General features: G+C 35.2%; 2 protein-coding genes across 2 annotated transcripts in view; one reads left to right on the top strand and one right to left on the bottom strand.

Moving 5' to 3' along the window:
• The window catches only part of LOC105204473 (troponin C), a 44,194-nt gene extending 28,107 nt beyond the window's left edge, over positions 1-16,087 (top strand). Inside the window, exons 3-5 of the mRNA XM_039452310.1 lie at positions 14,241-14,379; positions 14,663-15,083; positions 15,865-16,087. Coding sequence (XP_039308244.1) covers positions 14,241-14,379; positions 14,663-15,083; positions 15,865-15,893 — 589 coding nt within the window. The 3' untranslated portion in view covers positions 15,894-16,087. The remainder of the gene's footprint in view (positions 1-14,240; positions 14,380-14,662; positions 15,084-15,864) is intronic.
• A 27-nt stretch (positions 16,088-16,114) lies between these two features.
• Positions 16,115-20,507, bottom strand: LOC105204474 (hexamerin). Its single transcript, XM_011173560.3, has 7 exons — positions 20,380-20,507; positions 19,173-19,789; positions 18,608-19,035; positions 17,820-18,538; positions 17,513-17,649; positions 17,145-17,424; positions 16,115-17,073 (listed from the first exon to the last, which is right to left on the bottom strand). Exons 1-7 carry the CDS (start codon positions 20,456-20,458, stop codon positions 16,247-16,249), a joined length of 3,087 nt encoding a protein of 1,028 aa, XP_011171862.2. The 5' UTR covers positions 20,459-20,507; the 3' UTR covers positions 16,115-16,246.
• Positions 20,508-24,072: the final 3,565 nt, after the last annotated feature.

Here is a 24,072-nt window from a genome sequence, read left to right as displayed (position 1 = left end):
TTCTCTACACTTGTCTAACGACAAGAAATTGTTTAACCTCAACTGTAAATAAGACTAACCAATAATAATGTGATTCATTCACTCTCCGCTAGAGGTGGCTCTATTATTTTGAGCGCCACTGTACGTGTGTGTGCATGTATATACAGGGTGATTCAGAACGACCCATGTGTCCCTGTAAAGACGTGTTCTTGAATAAATTCTGAGACGATTTTTCCTGTACGAAAATTTTGTCCGCTTACTTTTTGAATAATAAGAGGATAAAGTTAGCGAATCACGGGCCGTGTACACATGGTAGACAAAGGCGGCGCAACTCATTGTCCGACATTAGAGTCCCTAGAAGTAGAGAGTCTGGACATCTGCCCCTAAAATGTCGGTGATGAATATGTCAGTGTATGTACGTGAGCTTTATGTGTGTGAATGTTTATCATTGTGTGCACTTGAACGTGTTGTATGCTGTTATCGCATTGGCTAAAGAAGATTAAACAGGGATCCGTATTGGTGCTGCCATTTTAGGTTCACAATCACGTGCATCCAATCACGTGGAACCCCGAGATGTCCAGACTCTCTACTTCTAGGGACTCTATTCGACACAGGTAAGCGCCCGCGTCGGACGGTGAGTTGCGTCGCCTTTGGCTGTGTTCCGTTTTTACTGGCAGTACTGAAAATTTATAATTCACGTCACAGATACTATACATTTTCAGTACTGGCAGTTAATATCGGAATACAGCCTTTGTCTACCATGGGTGTTTACGATACTAATCGGATCTCGGATTGGATTGAACAATGATACTCAACGTAGGTATAGAAAATTTCCCTAGGCTAATCGGATTGACGATTGCTGTCTCAAATGTAATCCGATTGATGATGAAAGCGTGGAGACCGAGAAGCATGCTTGAAAAGTCTCTTTATTTTTTTAAATAATAACACAAAAAATCAAAGATAAAGTTAAAAAGAATGATTTGAATTTAGATTTATTGTAATTTTTTTGTCTAAACATTGGATTTCGTTTAAATTATTGTTTGTAAAAATTAATTAATCTATTCTAAAGTTTGTGGTTATATCGGAAACAAATCAAAATTAATAAAACAATTATTAATTATTAGGTACATATTAAAGCATATAATATTTCAAGCATATCATATCGAATTCCTGTTTATTATAAACTCAGTAAAAATAACTTTGAAATTATTCAGCTACATTATACATTAATCAATATTAATTTATATGTTAAAAATCAATAATGTCTTTAAAAATGTTTTTTTTATTCTTTTCCAGATCGTAAATAAACTTCAATTCCAAGAATAAATAAAAATTACTGGAAAATGGATTGACATGAAAAGGGCATTATTGAACATTATCAATTTGTGCTAACTTAAAATTTGTAAAATCTGCTATTCTTTGTTAGGTGTTCATTAGAGAGTAATAATATAAGAACGGAATATACATAAATAAAATTAAAATAATTGTATGCATATACGATGCGTATATTACATTTTTATATTATTACTCTCTAATAAACAACTAATAAAGAAAAGTAGATTTTACAAATTTTAAGTTAGCACTAATTGATATTGTTCAATAATGCCCTCTTCATATAAATCCATTTTCCAGTAATTTTTATTTATTCATGGAATTGTAGTTTATTTACGATCTGGAAAAGAATAAAAAGAACATTTTTAGAAACATTATTGATTTTTAACATATAAATTAATATTGATTAATGTATAATGTAGTTGAATAATTTCAAAGTTATGTTTACTAAGTTTATAATAAACAGGAATTCTATATGATATGCTTGAAATATTATATGCTTTAATATGTACACCCAAGGACTTTGATTCTGTCCATGGGGAAATTTTCTAAACTAAGAAGTCACCACTTTCTACATACTCGCAGTTCATGATTAATGAAACAACTAGAGCTTATTGGTCGTTACGTTAATCATAAACTGTAAATATGTAGAAAGATAGCGACTTCTTAATTTGGAACATTTCCCCATGGACAGAATCAAAGTCCTTGGGTGTACCTAATAATTAATAATTGTTTTATTAATTTTGATTTGTTTTCGATATAACCACAAACCTTAGAATAGATTAATTAATTTTTACAAACAGAAATTTAAACGAAATCCAGTGTTTAGACAAAAAAAATTACAATAAATCTAAATTCAAATCATTCTTTGTAACTTAATCTTTGATTTTTTGTGTTATTATTTAAAAAAATAAAAAGACTTACTTTTCAAGCATGCTTCTCGGTCTCCACGCTTTCGTCATCAATCGGATTACATTTGAGACAGCAATCGTCAATCCGATTAGCCTAGGGAAATTTTCTATACTTACGTTGAGTACCATTGTTCAATCCAATCCGAGATCCGATTAGTTATCGTAAACACCCCATGTGTACACGGCCCGTGATTCGCTAACTTTATCCTCTTATTATTCAAAAAGTAAGCGTCGGACAAAATTTTCGTACAGGAAAAATCGTCTCAGAATTTATTCAAGAACACGTCTTTACAGGGACACATGGGTCGTTCTGAATCGCCCTGTATGTGTGTAAAACATTTGTAACGATAGCATCGTTACGCAGGAAAATTAGATCTCTTTCTCGCTCGCACGCCGCATTATAACATATCGTTCCGTTCCTTTTACTCGCACACCCGATCACGTGAGTACTCTCCGTCTCGCTCACTCGCACGCGCGGCCACGTGACGTCGGTTCCGTCCTCCATCTCGCTCGCTCTTGCGCCCGGTCGCATGACGTCACACGTAGCATCGCGCGGGCACGTGCGCGTAGGTACACGCCGAAAAGTGGGGTAAACACGTGGTTCTGACTGCGTGGGCGGCTGGATGGTATAAATACGGAGCCACACCAGGAAGGAGAGACCAGTCGGTTCCAAATCACCGGTATCGACACTCCAGGAGTACTCGGAGCTCCTTGGCTGGGTGTTCTCGGCTTCCTTATACCGGGTGTACTCGGTTTCCTGAAAACCCCTGACACCGGGCGTTCTCGGTTATCCGCACTCCTGTGCCGGGCGTTCTCGGCTTCCTGACACCGGCCGTTCACGGCTTTCCTGACATCGGGCGTTCTCGGGTATCCGCACTCCTGTGCCGGGCGTTCTCGGCTTCCTGATAGCGGGCGTACTCGGTTACCCGTTTCTTTACCTGTTACCTGTCCTATAATTTCGATTCTTAATTTTCGTTTTATTTTCAGAGCAGATTTAGAATAATTTCACTCGGTCGGCGACGACGCGTTTACCCGAAGTTACAACTTCCTCGCCGGATTTTCCTTGGATATCCTCCGTCCCGAGTGTTCCGTCCGAACAAGCGCTCTCCCAACAAAGCGAGCGTATCTTGACCCCTTCCTCAGGCGAACGATAGTTATTAAGTTGCGTTAGCATTAAGTCCGCGTTACTTGTAATATTTTCCAAGCATTAGTTTGTAAGATCCGCGTCTCGCATTTAGACTTAAGCCTGCCGCAGACGATACGTTTTTTCTTACGAGATTGCTTACGTGCTCCTATACTGGCAGTCTTACGTGCTCCCGTACTGGAAATGGGTAGCTTACGGGCTACGCTACTGGCTCGCGTACTGGATTTTCGTAATAGATCATGTCCTATTTTTCTTACGTGATTCTGTACTGGTTTATTGTGAAAGCCAATCAGGACGCAGTCTGTATAGGTTATACTGGGTTATACCAGGTTATACTGTCGAAGTGTTGTCGAAGTTCAAACGTGAATTCACTTCGCAAACATGACGTCGTGCAAAAATGAAAAGACTTCAAAATAGTCCAAAAAAAGTATTTTATGTTTAATAGAGGCCTACTAATAGGAACCATGTTTATATGCGATAAACACACCAAATTACCATAATAAGCACAGTAAAAGTGAGGCATTAAAGAATGTATTGTCGACTCCATAAACGTCGGCGATATTTATTTTGTTGTCGCAATTTTTCAATAATTAAAAATAATGCAATAGCAATTTTACGACAATGTACAACTGTTGCAATAATTTCATCCATCTCATCTATTTTATCCATATTTAAGCGTTCCGCTTCTATGAAACAAATTTCAGTTGCTCAGCCCGTACGAAAACTCACACCGTGTGAAGCCACGGCCAGTAGCACTGCCAGTACCATTGCCCGTACGGTAGCAAGTAAGAAAATCCAGTTAGAAATGCAGTAAGAAAAAATGTATCGTCTGCGGCAGGCTTAAGATTTTAATCAACGCCGCGAGCGCTTAATTTAGTTTAAGTTTTCTACGTGTTCTCTATGCGTGTACGTTATAATTAGTTTTTAAGTTCTTTCCGCGTGTGAACAAACGTTCCGGGGAACACGAGTTCCAAAAGTGTCTTCCTCTCTTCCTAATAAATTTTTATTTTTTGTATCACGGAGTGTGAGGAGATATTGATTTAAAATAAATATTTTGTTAATTTCTTTTCAAATCGGAGTTCCTTCTTTTCTCGACCCTGGCGAGCTAATCCGCGACCGCGAGAAAAATCGTACCGTTACACATTCAAAAATATAATTAATCAATATGCATGCTTACAAAAATGTAATTATTCCTAAATTAGAATCTAAAAAATAATGCAACATAAAATATTATACATTCATCAGAGCAAGATTTTAAACAAAGAAATAAACGGTTTTTTAAATAATTATAAAATATTTATATTTTAAATTTGAATTTGTTTAATTTTTGACAAATAGATGTAAAATTGGTGCCTTTACATTTCATGTCATAACTTTGTTTAAAAAGCTAAGAAGTTTTCCATCATTTTGCGATTTGTAAGTGTGTGCCTCTAAGTTCTCAAAATTTTATATGCTTTGACAAAGCAAGCGTCGTAAAATAACTGCATGTGTACACGATGATATGTTCAGTTTATTTCGACAAAACTGCTGTGTTATGACTTATGATGTATTATCTTAGCGTAATTATTGTGAAATTTTCGTTAATTTATGACATTGTTGTACAATACTTGCACAATGTGTCTATTATACATATGCAATTTTATACAATATGGTATACAATTGTAACGATACGCCCCTCCACCGTCCGTGCGCCACCGTTCCGTCCACCGAACAATGAACGCCGAGTGCAACCGGGGACCACGTGCGCGCACGACCGAACTTTACCGTGCGACCACGCGGCGACACGCGCGCCGACCGTGGCGTTCCGTAACGCTCCACTCCGGCTCAGCCGACCGAGCGCGCGGATTGGCTTGCTCAGCCGCGCGTTCGGATATATAAGCCGGCAGTGGGAACACACAGACAGATCCGTCCGACTATCCGACCCGTCCACAAGACCGAGCATTCTCGATCGTTCCTTAGAGACGAGCATTTTCGTCGCACTCCGATATCCTCGACGGGCATTCCCGTCGCTATCCTCGTCCGAGTATCCTCGACGAGCATCTCGTCACCATCACCGGCCGAGCATTCTCGACCAATCACGTCCGAGATCCTCGACAAGCATTCTCGTCATTCTCACCGGCCGAGCATTCTCGACCAATCACCGTCGTCCTCGAATACCTTCACTGTCGCACCGACGAATTTCGTAACCTATTCATCGGCAGGGCACAAGCAACCTGTCGATCGAGCGCCCCACTTGCACGGGGCACGCTCGGGCGAATCGCGGCGGCGACCGCGCTGGCAACGACCCGCATTTGCGCATACGCTCACACCACCGCGTTATCCAATCCCGCCGCGCCCCGCGGCTCCCCGACCGTCCGGGCAAGCAGCCCGCATAACTCACTAGTCTAGCCGAAACTTGTAAATAGATAGTTCTTGCATTTAGATGTAAACCGCGTAAAAAGATCTTTACAGGCACTCCGCCGCGTAACTGGTTATTCGAGTACCAGCCATATTGTTATCTCTTTGCGATCTCTATATTATTATCTTTATCATTATCTCTTTGTGATCTCTTTATCTTTGTTCTCTCATGCATCTTGTCAACGCTTTTTCTTTTTCTTTTGTTCAGTAATAAATCATTCTCTATCTTTTGCTACTTAAAACACTGGATATAATCATTACGGACACCTGACCAACCGACGAGCCTTATCCGGTCCGATCCCGAAGTTCCCGCCCCGCACCGAACCGACCGAAACCGCATACCGTTACACAATTATATATGAACAATTTTTTCTCGTTTCCTGAAATCAAATGTTTTATTTTAAAAAGTGCAAAAATTATCTTTGTTAATTATTTCTTTTGTATGCACACAAAAAAAGAGTATATAAAAGAAAGAAGACACACACACACACACACGCACGCACGCATGCACGCATGCACGCCCGCACGTACGCACGCACGCATGCACGCCGCACGTACGCACGCACGCACGCCCGCCCGCCTGCCCGCATGCACGCACGCACGCACGCACGCACGCACGCACGCACGCACGCACGCACGCACGCACGCACGCACGCACGCACGCACGCACGCACGCACGCACGCACGCACGCACGCACGCACGCACGCACGCACGCACGCACGCACGCACGCACGCACGCACGCACGCACGACACACACACACACACACACACACACACGCACGCACGCACACACGCACGCACACACACACACACACACACACACACACACACACACACACACACGGGGGTTGGACAAAATAATATGAATACCATGCAATATAGTGCAATTTGTTACATGTTGGCAACACTGCTTCCGTGTAAATAATGCGACGCGTACGTAATACGCAGTTTACGTGGCAGATCTTGTAGGTTATATTTCAGTGTATTATACGCTTTGTTCTACCTAACATTCATGGAAGAGCTGCAATTGCAAAACCCCTTATAATGAAGCCAACGCTAAGCTGCGAAAGAAGTGGTGCCACGAAAACCTGAACACTTGATTGGAAGAATGTAGTATGGTCTGATGAATCATCGTTCACATTGTTTCTTACTAACGGCCTGGTTTATGTATGGAGAACCTTAAAAGAAGCTTACGATCCGAACTGCCTGTTTCCTATCAAAGAAGTAAGAAAATCAGGAAGGAGGCTTCCTAGTAACCCGTGAAACGGAAGTAGCCTTCTCAGATGGCTGCCAAATCGTTAAGCGCTATTATTTGAACCTCTATTCTCGTGACCTCTACACTAGATTTATATGTAGTAATATTTAACATGTAAAGTTTAATATTGTATTTTCTTAGATAATTACATATAGGGGAGACCAGGGCTATTCGTTAGACCTTTTTTTCTTTTGTGTCTCCTGAGTCCTATATTTATAAAAGAAAAAAACATGGAACGGTTTGAATAGGTTGAATATTCTCCTTCACAATACCGGTATAGATAGAACATGGAAGTGTACTTGTTTGAAGTACATACAAAAATGTCGATTAATGCCAAAAAATTACGAATAGCTTCAAGCCCGGGGTAATTCGTAACTAGTCCGGAAATATCCCGAAATTTGTGTTTCAAGTTGAAAGACTGTAAAAAAGCTGTTGTTAAGACTTTTTTTTATTTAAAAAAAGATAGATATACAAAAAACAAATGCAAACATACACGTTCGCATGTGTTTTATGCACAGATATCTAATACTAAACTAGATCGCTAACCTGTGGCATTAGCAAATGACAGTATTGAGGCAGGAAGGATATCCGGTTTCAGCCATATTATCTACAACAAAATGGCCGCTCCAATGTCGCTCTAATGCCGCTCTTGCTTGGCATTATGGCACGATATCGAAAAAACACACTCGATAATCACAATTAATATGCTCAACGGTGCTCAGCGGTCAACCGGCTCAGTTGTCAAACCTGTCAAACACATACGCACTAACCTAATCTACGCGTAGACGCCATTTTCTTGTTGGGTAAGATGGCCAAATCCGGATATCCTGTCGGACACAGTTATTCAGCCGAAGGTAGCGATATAGTTGTTAGATAGATATCTGTGGTTTTATGCCATCGGTGTGACAAATTTTTTAACCTTACAAGTGTCAATCTTTAACGCTTTATAACTTTTTACCTGCTTAAAAGTGTCGATTTTATATTCATATTCATGTTCTATGTACTGAAATACACAATATTATCAAGTTTGAACTAAATCAATGAAGAACTTTACCTCAATGCTTAACTCTGCGTAGCGCAGACGTTCGTAACACAGCCAAAGGGTTAAGGTTACCTAACTTTGGTTAGGCGCTGTAATCAGTATTAACGAATCGCCCCGGTGCTCAGTATTACGAATAGCCTTAACATCAACTGTGCGCATTATTGCGTATAATCGACAAAAATAGACATCACACAGCAAAAAGTAAACACGAAATGTTTCAAATACATTCAACTAGATACGATACATTCAAAGTTTACAAAAAAAACCTTATTATCTTATTTAAATTTCGAAGAATTGCTGACTATCAGAAATTACTTCGACTGTCGCAATTTTTTCACATTTTTCACTATTACGACATTAATATGACGCCGTTACCAACAAAACTTTGTTAGCAACATCGTTACATTAGGACGTGTTTACAGTGTTTAAAGTAAATTTTTAATATGTACCCATAAAAAGATATTTCCAATTATCGAATTACCCCGTCTAACGATTTGCCCCGGTTTCCCCTATACTTTTGCAATTCATAATATTTAAGGCTCTTTTACTTTTGAGATAATTACTAAATGGCAATTATTTTATATTGTCAAATAGAAAACCAAAAAATATACAATTTTTGTAAAATATATTGAAATACATTTTAATAAAACAATAGTAAAGACGGGATCCGATAGCGCACGGTGCGATAGCCCACCAACCAATCATTTTGACTTATCTAACCTAACTAACGGAAAAACTCTAGGCATCAGCCGCTATGGGTGATGGTGTGCTATCGGTCCCGTGTGCCAAGGTCCGTGGATTGGCGTTGGAGGGGAAGGAAGGTCGTTGCATAGCCGCCATTTTCGAGACAGCGAGTCAGTGTTAGTGTATGTACGTAGATAGTAAGGTACTACAGCTATTAGTTGTGTGAGTGAGCGAGTGTGCAGTAAAAGTATGGCCGCCGCCATTTTCGTTCCACATCGTTGAAGTGGATGCAACGACCTTCCTTCCCCTCCAACGCCAATCCACGGACCTTGCCGTGTGCTATCGGTATCCGCCCCTATTTTGTAAAGGCAATCAGCAATCTAGAAACGAAAAATCACCATATTTACTGATGTTACTAGAAGGCTTCTTCCATTTCAAGCGTAACCATGGGATTTTCGTCAAATGCTTCTTCCTGATTTTCTTACTTTTTTGCTTCCTACAGTCAAACATGGGAGAGGTTACGTTATGATTTGGGCAACTCTATCGTGGTATTCAGCTGGTCCTCTCATTTACATCACTGGTCGGATTATTGTGAATGAATATCTCGACATCCTCAATGATGAAGTTCTTACTATGACTAGCATACTGCTGCCAAACACTGCCATATTCCAAGATGATAATGCGCCCATACACACAGCCACAAAGGTTCAGTCTTGATTTGAGGAGCATCAGAATGTCATCAAACATTTTCCCTGGCTAGCACAATCGCCAGACTTACGCCAACATAATTGAACCGTTATGGGGAGTTTTAGAGCAAAGAATAAGGAGCAGATTTTCATCTCCAACATCATTAAAGCAATTGGCGGATGCTTTGGATAAAAATGGGACAACATTCTGTTGAAATCTATTTAGATATTCTACTAATCTATTCCACGAAGAATTGTAGCTGTTCTACAAGCAAATGGTGGCCCAATACCTTATTAATAAATAAATATTGTGTATATGGCAGGTGTTCATATTATTTTGTCCAACCCCTGTGTTTGTGTGTGTGTGTGTGTGTGTGTGTGTGTGTGTGTGTGTGTGTGCGTGCGTGTGCGTGCGTGCGGGTGCGCGTGTGCGTGCGCGTGAGTGAATGTATGTATGTATGTATGTATGTATGTATGTATGTATGTATGTATGTATGTATGTATGTATGTATGTATGTATGTATGTATGTATGTATGTATGTATGTATGTATGTATGTATGTATGTATGTATGTATGTATGTATGTATGTATGTATGTATGTATGTATGTATGTATGTATGTATGTATGTATGTATGTATGTATGTATGTATGTATGTATGTATGTATGTATACACTCGACATCAAAATTAAGGGATCACCTATTCTGATTCCGAAAAATAGGCGTAATTCAAGAGAGTGTAACATTGTCAAAAATAATCGTAAAAAAATTTAAGGGAAAACATTTTAAAGTTTGAAATTTTTAGTTTTGAAATTAATAAGTCATTAATCGATTTACTAATTGTTTATAAAGTCACGCGGATTTAAATGGGGATGCGTCAAATCTCAAAATTTTTTATAAGCTTTGCAAAGCTCTACGACGGGAAATAAAAATTGCACACAAATGCGATTTACAGCATTCGTAAGCGTGAATCTTTTCCTTTATTTGCGGTTTTGTGGAGCGTTGTACGATTTTTTTCCAGTGAGTTAGGCAATACTGAAGCAAAAATAGCCTGCTTCAATGTTGAATAATTCACTGAATAAAAATCGTACAAAGCTCAATAAAAACGCAAATTAAAGGTAAAGATTTACTCTTTTGAATGCTGTAAATCAAATTTTTGTACAATTTTTATTTCACGCCGTGGAGCTTTGCAAAGTTCGTAAAAAAATCCGACAAATGTCAAAACCTTATAAAATTTTTTGACAAGTTGTACAACGTGAAATAAAAATCACACACAAATGCAGCTTACAATATTTGAAAGCGTGAATCATTATTTTTAATTTGCGTATTTGTTGAGCTTTGTACAATTTTTTTTCACTGAGTTATTCAGCATTGAAGCAACAATGGTTTCTTTTAAATAATAGCGTTTTTCATTGGGAAAACTAGTGCGCACTGAGTGTGCACTCGCCGCTGGCAATTGGACGTTTCGGTTCGCGCGATGACGGTGCCAACGGAAACGCCCAATTACCTGCAGCAAGTGCACATTCAGTGCGCACTAGTTTTCCCAATGAAAAACGCCATAAATCAGTGAATAAAAATCGTACAACGCTCAAGTACGCAAATTAAAGATAAAAATTCACGCTTACAAACTCTGTAAACTGCATTTGTGTGCGATTTTTAATTTACGTCAAATAAACTTGCAAATTTTGTAATAAATTTTGCCGCATCTTTATTTTTATCCGTATAGCTTTGTAAAAAATCAGTATGTTTTCAAAGTCGATATTAAAATTGTATGTAGAAACATTAAGCTGTAAAATGCGTTTTAAAACATTTGATTTATCATGTTAATTTATCATATTTCACTCTCTTTTGGAGATTAACTATAGGTGATTTGGAGATTAACTATAGGAGATTAACTATAGGTATTCTTTACGTTTTCTGTTGAACGCTCATTTAATCTTTGCTAAAGTCAGTATTTGAACTTTGTAAAAACAAATTGTAAAACGATCTTCCAAAGCTCATTTTAAAGAGCGAAACCTTTCGATTATTTAAGTTGATTTTTCTCAAAGATTCTTTTACACTAGAAAGTGAAGGAAGAAATTCAAGAAAGATTTTTAAAAATCAAAAATTTGTAAGATAAAAAATTAATCTCCAAAAGAGAGTGTAACATGATAAATCAACAAAAATGATAAATCAAATATTTTAAAACGCATTTTACAGCTTAATGTTTCTATTTTTAATATCGACTTTGAGAACATGTACTGATTTTTAGCTATACGGAGCTATACGGATAAAAATAAAGATGCAGCAAATTTATTACAAAATTTGCGAGTTTATTTGACGTGAATTAAGAATTGCACACAAATGCAGTTTACAGCGTTCAAACGCGTGAGTCTTTATCTTTAATTTGCGTACTTGTTGAGCGTTGTACGATTTTTATTCACTGAATTATTCAACATTGAAGGCCATTTTTGCTTCAGTGTTGCCTAACTCATTGAAAAAAAATCGTACAACGCTCAACAAAAACGCAAATTAAAAGTGAAAATTCACGCTTTTGAATGTTGTAAGCCGCATTTGTGTGTAATTTTTATTTTGCATCGTACAGCTTTGCAAAGTTTGTAAAAAATTTTGAGATTTGACACAACCCCACTTGAATCCGCATAACTTCGTAAACAATCTGTAAATAGATTAATGACTTATCAATGTCAAAACTAGAGATTTCAAGTTTTAAAATGTTTAAAAAAAATTTTTTTATGATTATTTTTGACGAAGTTACACTCTCTTGAATTACGCCTATTTTTTGGAGTCAGAATAGGTGATCCCTTAATTTTGCTGTCAAGTTTATATATATATATATATATATATATATATATATATATATATATATATACACATACACACACACACGAACATATTTTATGCTAGAAATTTCCAGTTAAGTAATAATTTTATATTATGTTGATCACAAAGAATCTTTAAAAAAATTTATATACTAAATCAAAATACATATTAAATATTATATTATATACTGGATTTTTATTTGCAAGGATTCTTTATTGTGAACAATATAATAAATTACTTCTTAGCTAAACACTTTTGGTAGCCACTGTATATAATATTTATACTTGATTATATATATATATAGATCTTTTTACCAGAACATTATAGAGTGTAATTTATCTTTCTATTTGTGAGACAAATAGTCCGTCGATCAGCGATCACTTTAGATTGATAATAGCAACAACGCAGAACGATGGACCATTAAAAACATTTCCCATTTTTTTTACGTCTGGAAAATTCGCGAACGGTGATGAATCGTTCGCACGAGGCGCGAGAAGAGCCAGAAGGAGCACGATATATTTTTACATCATTCTAGCTGCACGCTAGATAGAGTCGTGTTGTAACGGTTTGCAACCACGAAATGCGTAGGCAGTGGCCTAAGAACGGCAATACGTTGCCCTATTTCAAACTTGGAATATCACCCGATAGACGATTACACGGCGTAGCGATTCGATCGAGGCCAATTTTTGTTTTTGTCATCACGCACTATTACTATTGTAGGAATTATACTATTTTTACTGAGCAAATATAAAAATATTTCTGTACAGTTACGTAAATAACTGTTATGACGACTGCCACTCTATTTCTCTTTCGTTCTTTATTCCGCCTTCTTTATTCGTGTAGGTACGAATTCATTCATAGATGCTACGAATACGTGCTAATTTTATACATCTTTTGCATGTATCGTTCACTTGATGGTATTCCGGTATCTTAAAGATTAGATCATTCGAAGCGACGACAGCACCAATTATTAAAATTAAAACAGATAATTATTAGAACTTAATGATAAATGGTAAAAAATTGGTTAATCTTTTTTTTGAATATAAGAATTAATATAAATTTATTGGTTTCGAAATTAAAACAATTCAAAGTAATTTGCCAATGAGAGCCTATTAATGCGAAGACAATAAGATTATTATAACTAATATAACTTAGTGTCCAGTTGAGACACTATAACATTGTAATAACTTGGCATGTTACCATCGATTTGCTGTATGAAAATATTCAAGATATAGTAATCTTATTGTATTCGCATCAATAACTGCACATTGACAAATTACTTTGAATTGTATTTTTTTTTAATGTTTCATATAATTTTTCAGAATTTCTGTATCATTTTATAATTTTTTATATAACTTTTTTAGATTTTTTTTATACAAATTGATACATTTTTCAGAAGTGGTGAAAAAATCTATATTTTTTTTTCTTTATACAGGGTGATTATTAATGAATGTCCCTATTTTTGACCACGTACTCCTATGGTAAAAAATGGGGACATTCATTAATAATCACCCTGTATATGTGAATTCTGAAATATTCTAAGATTTGCTAATAATTTCTGAATTTATCCAAAGAAATTTAAGGTACTTTTTCATAAATCTTTATAAATTTAAAATATAAAGAATTTAAAAAAATATAAGATGTATGAAAATTTTTTCACCAAAGAATTTTTTTTATATTAGAATATTAAAGTTTGCAATAGTGACATATATTTTTTCGCTTAATAAAATCAGAATTAGAAAAAATCGATATATGCATATCGATATTTATGACATATAAAAGTAACGTCATAATATTCGGTGAATGCAATTATTTCTTTAGCCCAAAATATATTGCGTCAAAACTTAGCGGTAATCGTCCGATATAATATTTAAAACGTTTGTACGACCTTGATGCTAACGACAACATGGAGAAGCTGTATTCACTTATAACATATTTCATTTTTCGTCGACGTCGCCACTCTATTTTTGCGTGCGTCGTCTTTCTAGCTGGTTTAGCAAATGCGGAGAGGAAGTCTTTATACTGGGACAGAAAGACCAATTCTCTTCAAGTCCGCCGTCCGTTCTCCATCGTGCGCCATCACTGATTTGCTTAATACCGTGTAAAGTTTCCTCATTAATCACCATGGTAAGGGTAAAGAAATTATCTCAGAAATAGTTTATTTAGAGAAAGAAAAGAAATCAGTAAGTCAAATTTAATCCGTGGAAAAAGGCTGTAAATTCTTTATTTCGAAAATAATACATAAAACTATAGGAAAATATTTTTATTTTCTAGAATCTAGATAATAGAAAATATTTAAAAATCACTATAAAAAATTTAAGACTCTCAATTGTTAACATTTACTACCTTTTTTATTAAAAATAAAAATAAATTCAACAAATTCAAGATTATCCGTTTGGGATATTCATAGGAAGAAGATGATCAAAAAGTGGCTGTGATGCGTAAGGCGTTCCAAATGTTCGATACAACGAAAAGTGGTTTCATTGAGACTATGAAAATCTCGACGATATTAAATACAATGGGACAACTGTTCGATGATGGTGAATTAAATACTTTGATCGAGGAAACTGATACCGAAGGATTAGGCAAAGTAAATTTCGATGGTTTTTGCAAGATTGCCGGTCGATTTCTTGAAGAAGAAGATGCGGAAGCAATGCAGGAAGAGTTGAAAGAGGCGTTTCGGTTATATGATCGTGAAGGTAATGGATACATAACCACAGCTACGTTAAAAGAGATTTTAGCGGCGCTTGACGACAAACTTACTAGTTCTGATCTTGACGGAATCATCGCAGAAATCGACACGGATGGTTCTGGTACGGTGGACTTTGATGGTATGTAATATATTATAGTAAGTTGTAATATATAAAATACAAACTATACAGTATATGTCGTGTGTGTGTGTGTGTACAGTCACATACACATATAAAGATAAATTATGAGGTCACATTTTATCGTCACTTATGAAGTCTATTTCAGAGATTATTTATTATAAAATTTGCAAATAAATTTAGGTTATTTTTAAAGCTACGAAATTATTGTAATTTTTTTAAACGTATTATTATGAATTGAACACATGCGGTTTTTATCTTTTTTTTTATAAACATTTGAGTGTTACTTGGACATTAGATTGCACTTATAAGAGGCCATGCAAATAAACTACAAAGAACGGAATCTCTTTTAAATTTAGGTATATGATTGAAGCAAAAAGAACAAGTGATTTTGGAAGTACTTTATCTTACATTTTTCATGTTTTTCTCTTCAGGAAAGTATGAAAAATTCTAAAAAATATTTTTATTTTTAGTTAGTGAAATTAATTTTTTGTGTATGTTCGGATTTCCTTCCGAGTGTTCTTCAAGTAGTCCGCCTTGTCTAACATTTAATAAACAATAGAATAAAATGACACTTGAGGGATATTTGGGGGAAGGGTAGCACCTCTTAAACATTAAAAACAAAACTTATGTTTAAATAAACTTTTTTACTCTAATTAACTTTTAAAATAAATAAGTAGCACAAGTGACAATAAAATGTCACAAATGTCACAAATATAGAAGCTATTATCTTGAAATACAAAAATTGTTACTTTACCTTAATGGAAACTAAATCTGTTTATAGAATTTATGGAGATGATGACTGGAGAATGATTGCACATAAAAACGATAGCGGATTCACATCACTTTAAGAAGATCGCTAAGAAGACAATAAACTTTCTTAACAAAATGATATTTACGCAAAAGACTGTTAATTTTATTATTATTAGTTGATCTTGATTTGTGCATGTATAATAGCTAAACATGTAAAGAAATACGTATATAAAAAAGAAAAGGATAGAAAAAGATTTAGAAGGCTAAAAATTTGCATTTTAGGGCAATTTTTTATTGCATTTGCTACAATAAATTGAGTTTTTTTGTGTCATTAAACAAAAAATAACTTTCGGTCGAGCATCGTTATATCTAACGATGTTATACATCAATTATATTTGATTTATAGGAACATTTTAGTGATTGTAGTACACTTCGTTGGTGGGTTGGCCTTCATGATGAACGTAGACGGTCTGAACATAAATATTAGGCACGGAAAGGGCACCTTGCGTCAAGGGTCTGTTCAATGGGTAACCAAGAGGTCTACCGTCGAGAGAGATAGCGCCACCGATGATTTCAGAGATGTGCTTATTCTGATAATATTTGCTAACGTATGCCTCTTGTGTTTGTTGACCCTGATTCAAGATATTTTGGAAACCACCGGCGTGGTATTGTCCGCTACCGATATATTCTCCACCGAGTCCCTGCTGTTGTTGACTTTGTCCTTGATAAGTAACGTGATATTTGCCCTGGATTCCAGACTGAACGCCTTGGTTTCCATGTATTCCAGAGTATTGTACACCTTGGACACCTTGCATGTCTGATTGCACTCCTTGTACTCCATGGATACCGTGCTGCGAACTATCTACACCAGTTGGTACGCCGCCTTGGACTCTTATCGTGCTTTGGCCGTGTTGGTACTGTTGCTGCTGATGCTGTCCATGATAGACACCTTGACTCCAATGCTGCTGTCCTTGATATTGTCCGTGATGTTCTTGTTGTCCCTGTTGTACCTGTTGTCCCTGTTGTCCCTGTTGTACCTGTTGTCCCTGTTGTCCCTGTTGTACCTGTTGTCCCCGTTGTCCCTGTTGTACCTGTTGTCCTTGATGTCCATAGTACTGTTCATGCACACCGTAGACGTTTTGTCCATAGACCTGTCCTTGACCTACTTGATAGTGGGAGTGAGTATACGGGTACTGTCCATGATGTTGAGTATACAGGTTAGCGTAAGAGTTCCTTACAACTGCAAAAAATAAATTACTTATTTTTTTATGCTACTTAATGATGAATGTCTTTCTGGTATCTATAGTGTACCTTGATTTTCTTGCTGACTAATTGGCAGACTTTCTGGTACAACTTCTACACTTTCTTGCACACCGACTACTTTGCCTTGATGTTGGATTTGCTGGTAGTCTTCAGTACCAATTACTTGATAATGTTGATAAGTCTGATACTGTTCCGGAACAACCGGTCCATATCCTACGTTTTGTTGTCCTGGCTGAGAAATCACAACTAACAATTGAACTGGGAATCCTTGACCATATTGACCCTTAGGAAGAGCCAGTCTAGCTGGGAAACCGAAGATCTGGTGTGGCTAAAAAAATATTAACGTTTTTCTTGTATCGTTTATAGAAATAATTTTTGCTATAAAACATCTACAAGAAAAAGAAAGAAATAATTACCTCGGTGATATAATACGGTTCTTGAGCATTAACAGCGTTGTTGACACCCTTCTTGATTTCCTGAACAGACGGATAGTCGAAGCTGTAACCTGGTGCTTGTTGCGATTGTCTAACAATCACATTCTGTCCTTGTTGAACTGTAAAATAAAGAGATTAGAATAATGTTATTAAAAAAGAAGATTAGAAGATAATTTAATTAAAAATCAACGTGCGTGTGCATGCGTGCGCGCGCGCGCGCGTGTGTGTGTGTGTGTGAGTGTGTGTCAGTCATGTATATTATTTGGTAATTTTGCAATTCAATACATACGGTCAGTTGTGAATTGGTCGAGTTCTACGAATTGGTGTCTGTGTTGAGAGATGCTGATTGGTTTGCCATAGTAGTCATATTTTGGTCCCAAGTAGACGCGAACAACGGCACCAGGAATGTTCCGCTCGCTCTGGACAGTAACTTGATACTCATATGGTTTATGGTCTAATCTCTTCACTTGAGCCTTGATGTGTTGTTGCTGTTGTTGCTGTTGTTGCTGCTGTTGCTGTTGTTGTTGCTGTTGTTGTTGCTGTTGTTGTTGCTGTAGTTGTTGCTGTTGTTGTTGCTGTAGTTGTTGCTGTAGTTGTTGCTGTAGTTGTTGCTGTTGATGTTGCTGTTGTTGTTGCGGTTGCTGCTGCTGCTGCTGCTGCTGCTGCTGCTGCTGCTCTTGTTGTTGTTGTTGTTGTTGAACATTTGGTTGCGCAGTAGCTCCATCGAGATCGACATAGTAGTTGTTGAAGAGAGTAACCAGTGGACTGATTTGAACGTTCTGGATACTAACACCAGGTAAATATACATCGTTGTACTGGTACGCTGGCAAAGAGTTCTGATAATGCTTGAATAAGTGGATAACTTTTTTGAAGAGTTGATAGAAAGCTGGATCACGAACAGCAACATTTCCCAATTCGAGAACAGAAGGAGTATAATCATAGATATTCTGAACTTCGGGAGCGTTGCCGAGAAGTTGACGCGCAGCGGCTTGAAGACTACCGTAATACCTGCAACAGTAAATTATATTATAGTATTGCTTAAAATTGATCATTTGAATGATTAAGTTGAAAGTTAACCTGGGGTTAATGCTTCTGCCAGTTCCTTGAATGATTTCTCCAAGAATGTTTAAACCTTGCGGCTGATAAAGCGAGAGAAAGGCGCCTTGTGGAGTGATAACATGTCCAGAGTCAATAGCTTCCCACAATCTTTGTTCAATCTTCCTGACAGTTTGGATAAGATGATTCCTGTAGGGGCTGAGATGCAGATTTTGAGGACGTCCAGGGAATTCAAGTCCATTTAGATAACGGATGTGTGGCTGATACGGCGCTTGTACGTTGACATAATCGGTATCATGGATTGGACCCAATCCATTTGAGAGACGATTTAGTTCGTAATGAGCCAGCAGTTGTTGGTGAAGATAATAATAAATAGATCCCTGACCAATATGACCTTCTTGATTCTGGATGCCTTGTTGTTGATAAGGTCTAGGCGTTTGCTGTCCGTGCTAGCATTATATTTAAAGAATATTAATGCGAAAACAAATTTGAATGAAACAATTATATTTTTTCTCCTTTTTATGTAAAAAACTGTTTTGTGATATATGTTTGTATTGACTAAAAATTAATTAATTGAAACACTTACATGCTCCAACAAGTATCCAGCAAGATTTACATAACTGTAGTAGTTAGCAAGGCCGACATCTTGCGAGAAGTAGGAAAGTTGTTGTTCACTATCGGACAAGAGGGCGGAATAGTTAACAGGTAATACAACTTGATTATAACCAACACCTTGTGCAACAATATTCTGAGCTTCTTGGATGATCCTAGCATCAAAATAGTAATGGGGAATGATTTCGTACAGAGGCGGCAGGATGATACCTTGCGTCTCTGGATGCAGAAGAACGGCTCCAATGAAAGCCTTGATGAATTGTTCTTCATTAACATGGACACGGGCCCATGCAGCGGTTGCTAAGAATGTCTGGTAATTCTTGGCGCTTAATAAGATTTTATGCAGGAAAGAAACTTCTTTACGAAGCTGACTGATAGAACTTGAATAAGCGGTGCCTTTTGGCTGAACCAAACCGGCTTGTACAGCGCCTACATAATATCTGACGAGGATTGGATTCTCATATTGTTGATAGTTGTTTTGGATGTCGTAGGTAGTACCAAGATTATGCAGCTGCTCATTTGGGATTTCTTGGGTAATCTGTTGCAGCAACAGTATGCAGTCTTGTTGCTTCTTCAAAAGATCTTGATTAGCTAAAAAAAAAAAAAATAATTGCTTAAAAAAATAATCGATTTAATTCCACAAGTTCTATATAAACATTAATATTTTGCGATATCGTCTATTAGACAGGTATTTACATATATAAAACGCTTAACTTATATTAAAGATATAAAGACGATGGAAGCGATGAAATTCTTTTTTAAAATGTTTTTACGAAAATATAGATTGTTTTGGCACTCACGTTTTAAGAATCATTTTATTCTTGTCATTTATTAATCAAGGCTAAATGACGTTTACAAGCATTGAGCGCCGAAGCTAATGCAGCCTATATTAGTTCTTTAATAGAGACAGACAGACAAAGCGTTTATTATCATTCTATAGGGCAAGCCCTCTAAGAACGCGACAGTAGTAGATACATTTGATCAGTAAAAAAGAAAACAAATTTACAAAATAAAAGAGAAGAAGAAAGTTGAAAAATAATTAGCGCAGAATAAGATGTTAATAAAATAAAATAAAAATATGTAGATAAGATAAAGCTAGAAGATACGAGTAAATCTAAGAGAATAGTAAAGAGAGAGAGAGAAAGAGCGTAAGTAATCTCCGAAGTGAATAGCTTACTTACCAGCATGTTGTTTCTGCTGCTGTTGGGGTAGAGCTGCACCAAAAGCTGCCAGAGCCAGTAGAACGATTGCGCACCTCATTGTGATGCTGTTAATGCCGTTTGCCGCATGCTGTCTACCGAGCGATGCGAGCCTTTTATACCAAAATCGTATCGAACAAAGACATTATCGGTGGTGACCCGTTGACCTACCACCGTGCAAGATTTCGCTGTCTACGCGTGATATTCCTTGTTATTTCGGATGAATCGAAATTAATCAAAGGTTAATGATAATAATTCTTCTGAGGAAAGACAAAGTTGCATCATTAGTTACGGAATCAGAATTTTGTAATATTACCTTTATTTTCAATATCTTTGTTTTTAATTCTACTGATAGCAATTTCTTTTAACGTAAATACCATTTTTCCAATGCTAAAAACACAAGTTTGCTCTTAATTTGAATTTTTCTATTCTTTTTGTGAAAATAAGATTCCACTCCAGTTAAATAAAAATAGCGAGATATGAAAGACTTGAGAGACTTTATATAAATATTTTGAAATCCTTATTCAAATGTATATCTTTAATATATGGTTCATATATCTATAAATAGAAATCTTTAAACAATTTAAACAAAAATAAATCAATTCAAATAAATTAATCTCAAGAAATTAATTTTCTTTATGTAATTAAACGCAGAGTATCTTAATAAAGAATTTTAAATAAGGATTTGATTTTTTTTATCTTCTGATATAACAAATAAATCATAAATAAAAAATATGCAAAGTTCGATAAGTCTTATATAGTTCGATGCGCAAGCACCGCGAATTTGTAAATTTGATATTTATAGCTTCATACAATGAAATGTTATCGAGTCCTTTTAATTGATTTATTTTTAACTGGAAAGCGATGCCTTTAAATGTCAAATAAATAGCTGTATTGATATAAGACATCACATAGCTAGATAATATAAAATTGCATAAAGTTTCTGCATCAATTACAAGTAAATTTTAAAACTTCTTTCAAAATATGAAAGAATTAAGTCTAAATTTTTTAATTATCAATTATATTAGTTATATAAATAAAAATTAGTTATATGCTATTAGTAGAATTCTTAAATAATATCTACAGTAAATAACTTAACAGCTGAAACATATGATTATATTTATTATTTTACGTGCTGAAGAATGTATCACCTCTACAATACTGACAAAAAACTTGGAAATATATTTTAAGACTTTTAATGTAAAAACAAATAATAATTATATATATATATATATACACATATATATACGAAACAATTATGTGAATAACATTATATTTTTATTTAGCAACATATTTTTCTTTATTTATTTATTTATTATATTTATTTGCTATTATTTTTTATTATCACAATACTTAAACTATAAAATAATGACAAAATACAAGGACTATACAGGTGATACATTCTTAACTTGTTTGTGCTTCAAAACTTTCCATGTGTCTGTGTTTGATAATCGGTTATTTTATCTTATAGTCATACATTCATAGTCTGATGTAATTTGTGAATCATTGATTATTACACTAAGATTACATTCCATTTTCTTTAAAAATACATACACGTTTCCCAAAATATTCCGCTTGATATATCACAAGAAATCTTGGAACAAGGAAAAAAAAGCGGAAAGTATTATTTGCTATTTATATAATTATTAATTACATAATTTACATAATTATAATAAAAATGCTATTGATTTTGACATGCAGCACGCAATAAAATATAATAATTTTTAAATATATAATTAATTAATATACACTATATAATTAATATTATGTATAATATTATACATATAAAACTTAAATATTAAATATTAAATAATAAATACTAAATAAAAATTAGATTACAATTATAATAAAAAATTATATAATTAAATGCAAATGTTATCTACTTGTAAGCATATTCAAATTTATATTGTATAAAATATAACAAATATTTTTATCACACTTTAAATATATTGACTTTATTTTAAAACCTTTTTAATACTTAAAGTCAATGTATTAAGAAAACGTTCGACAAAAATTTCAGAAATATTACATTAATTTCTTTTCATGCAAATACATCTTTATACGTAAGTGTAATTACATTTTTTTTATAAATATTGTCTAATTTTACAAATAATTTTATTTTAAAATTGTGCAGCAAATATTCGATAATTTTATTAAAATTTATTTCTACTTTTCATGAGTATTTTAGATATTACTAAAGTATTCCCTTTTTAAATATTAAAAATATAATTTTAGCTATTTATTTTACTACAATTAATCTTTTCTTAATTCTCGTATACGTATACATAGATACATATATACATATACATGTACAAGGAGCGTTCAAGATTACGAGCGAAAGCCAAGCTATCGCATCTTATCTATATTTGTTCTTTCTTTAAAATGATACCCAATAAACATTTTATTTGTGGCATGTGACCGAAGGAGAGAAAATATCAATGGAACGGTAATGATGAATTCACGGTCTACTATATGTTCTTTAATTAGTCTCCACACTGGGAAACAAATCTGAAGCACATATTCTGAAATCAAATTGAAAATAATACCTCTGTACACATTTCCTACTCTTAACAATAATTGTTGATATTGTTGTGCAACTTTTTGCTGTATAAAATATCTGCGCAACGACAATTATCGTTAAGAACAAAAAGCGTGTATATGATAAGAATGCTGAACAAATCTGGTAATAGTGCAACAACAGCCCAGCAAACAAAAATGTATTGAAATGGATAGATATAAATTCCCACACAGCTCCGATTAAACTTTCCGGAAGTTCATATTGCCGAGCTTTCGGAAAGCTTCCAAAATTTAACAAAATAAATTCCCAAGGAGTTCATATTGCTGAACTCTCAGGGAGTTTCCAAAATTCGACAAAATAAATTTCCAAGAAATTTATATTGCTGAGCTCTTGGAAAACTTTCAAAATTTGACAAAATAAATTTTTATGGAGCTTACAAAAATTTAATGAAATAAACTCTAACACAGAAAAAAAATTTTCTTGAAAAACTAAAATATTTAGTGTGATACGTGCAACTAAATATTGAGTCATGTTTAAAATAATCTTGGTTAAAAAATGTGAATGGTTGACATGAATAAACTATACCTTTTGGGCAACTAAATAACTATTGAATCGATCCAATGTTTAGTAAATCATATCAGATTAAATATGTTACTTTTTTTAATCATTCTTTTTTCTTACAATTAGTGCAAGGAGTTTATTTTGCTGTTTTTGAGAAATTTATTAAATTCGACAAAATAAACTCCTAGGAAATTGATTTTGCTCAACTAAAATCCTTTATGGAAAAAATTACTGATCTAATATTGAAAAACTGCAATTTTTCAATGTAAGACAAAAAAAATATACATTTAACGTTTGTTATGTCCAGAGTTCTCGAATAAGTCTTCACGTTAGTTTATGTTACGAGAGACCATGGTGGAAGTTGTTACTTCCACCATGCGAGAGACTAAAGACAGGCTTAGAGTAGGACGGAACGAACCGTTGGTCTCGCGCACACATGTTACAGGGCATGTGTGATGAGTCGAACGCAGCAATTGAGCTCGATTTAAAGGTCAGTGTCACAACGACCCTATGACGCTTACTCGAACTCACACGTTTGTCTGGTCCTTATTTCGTGTAAGCGAATCGAATTGCTTTTACACGGGATCGGACTTAGT

Source organism: Solenopsis invicta, chromosome 8, assembly GCF_016802725.1.
Source record: "Solenopsis invicta isolate M01_SB chromosome 8, UNIL_Sinv_3.0, whole genome shotgun sequence".
Classification (NCBI taxonomy): domain Eukaryota; kingdom Metazoa; phylum Arthropoda; class Insecta; order Hymenoptera; family Formicidae; genus Solenopsis; species Solenopsis invicta.
This window is presented reverse-complemented; position numbering and strand designations above follow the sequence as displayed.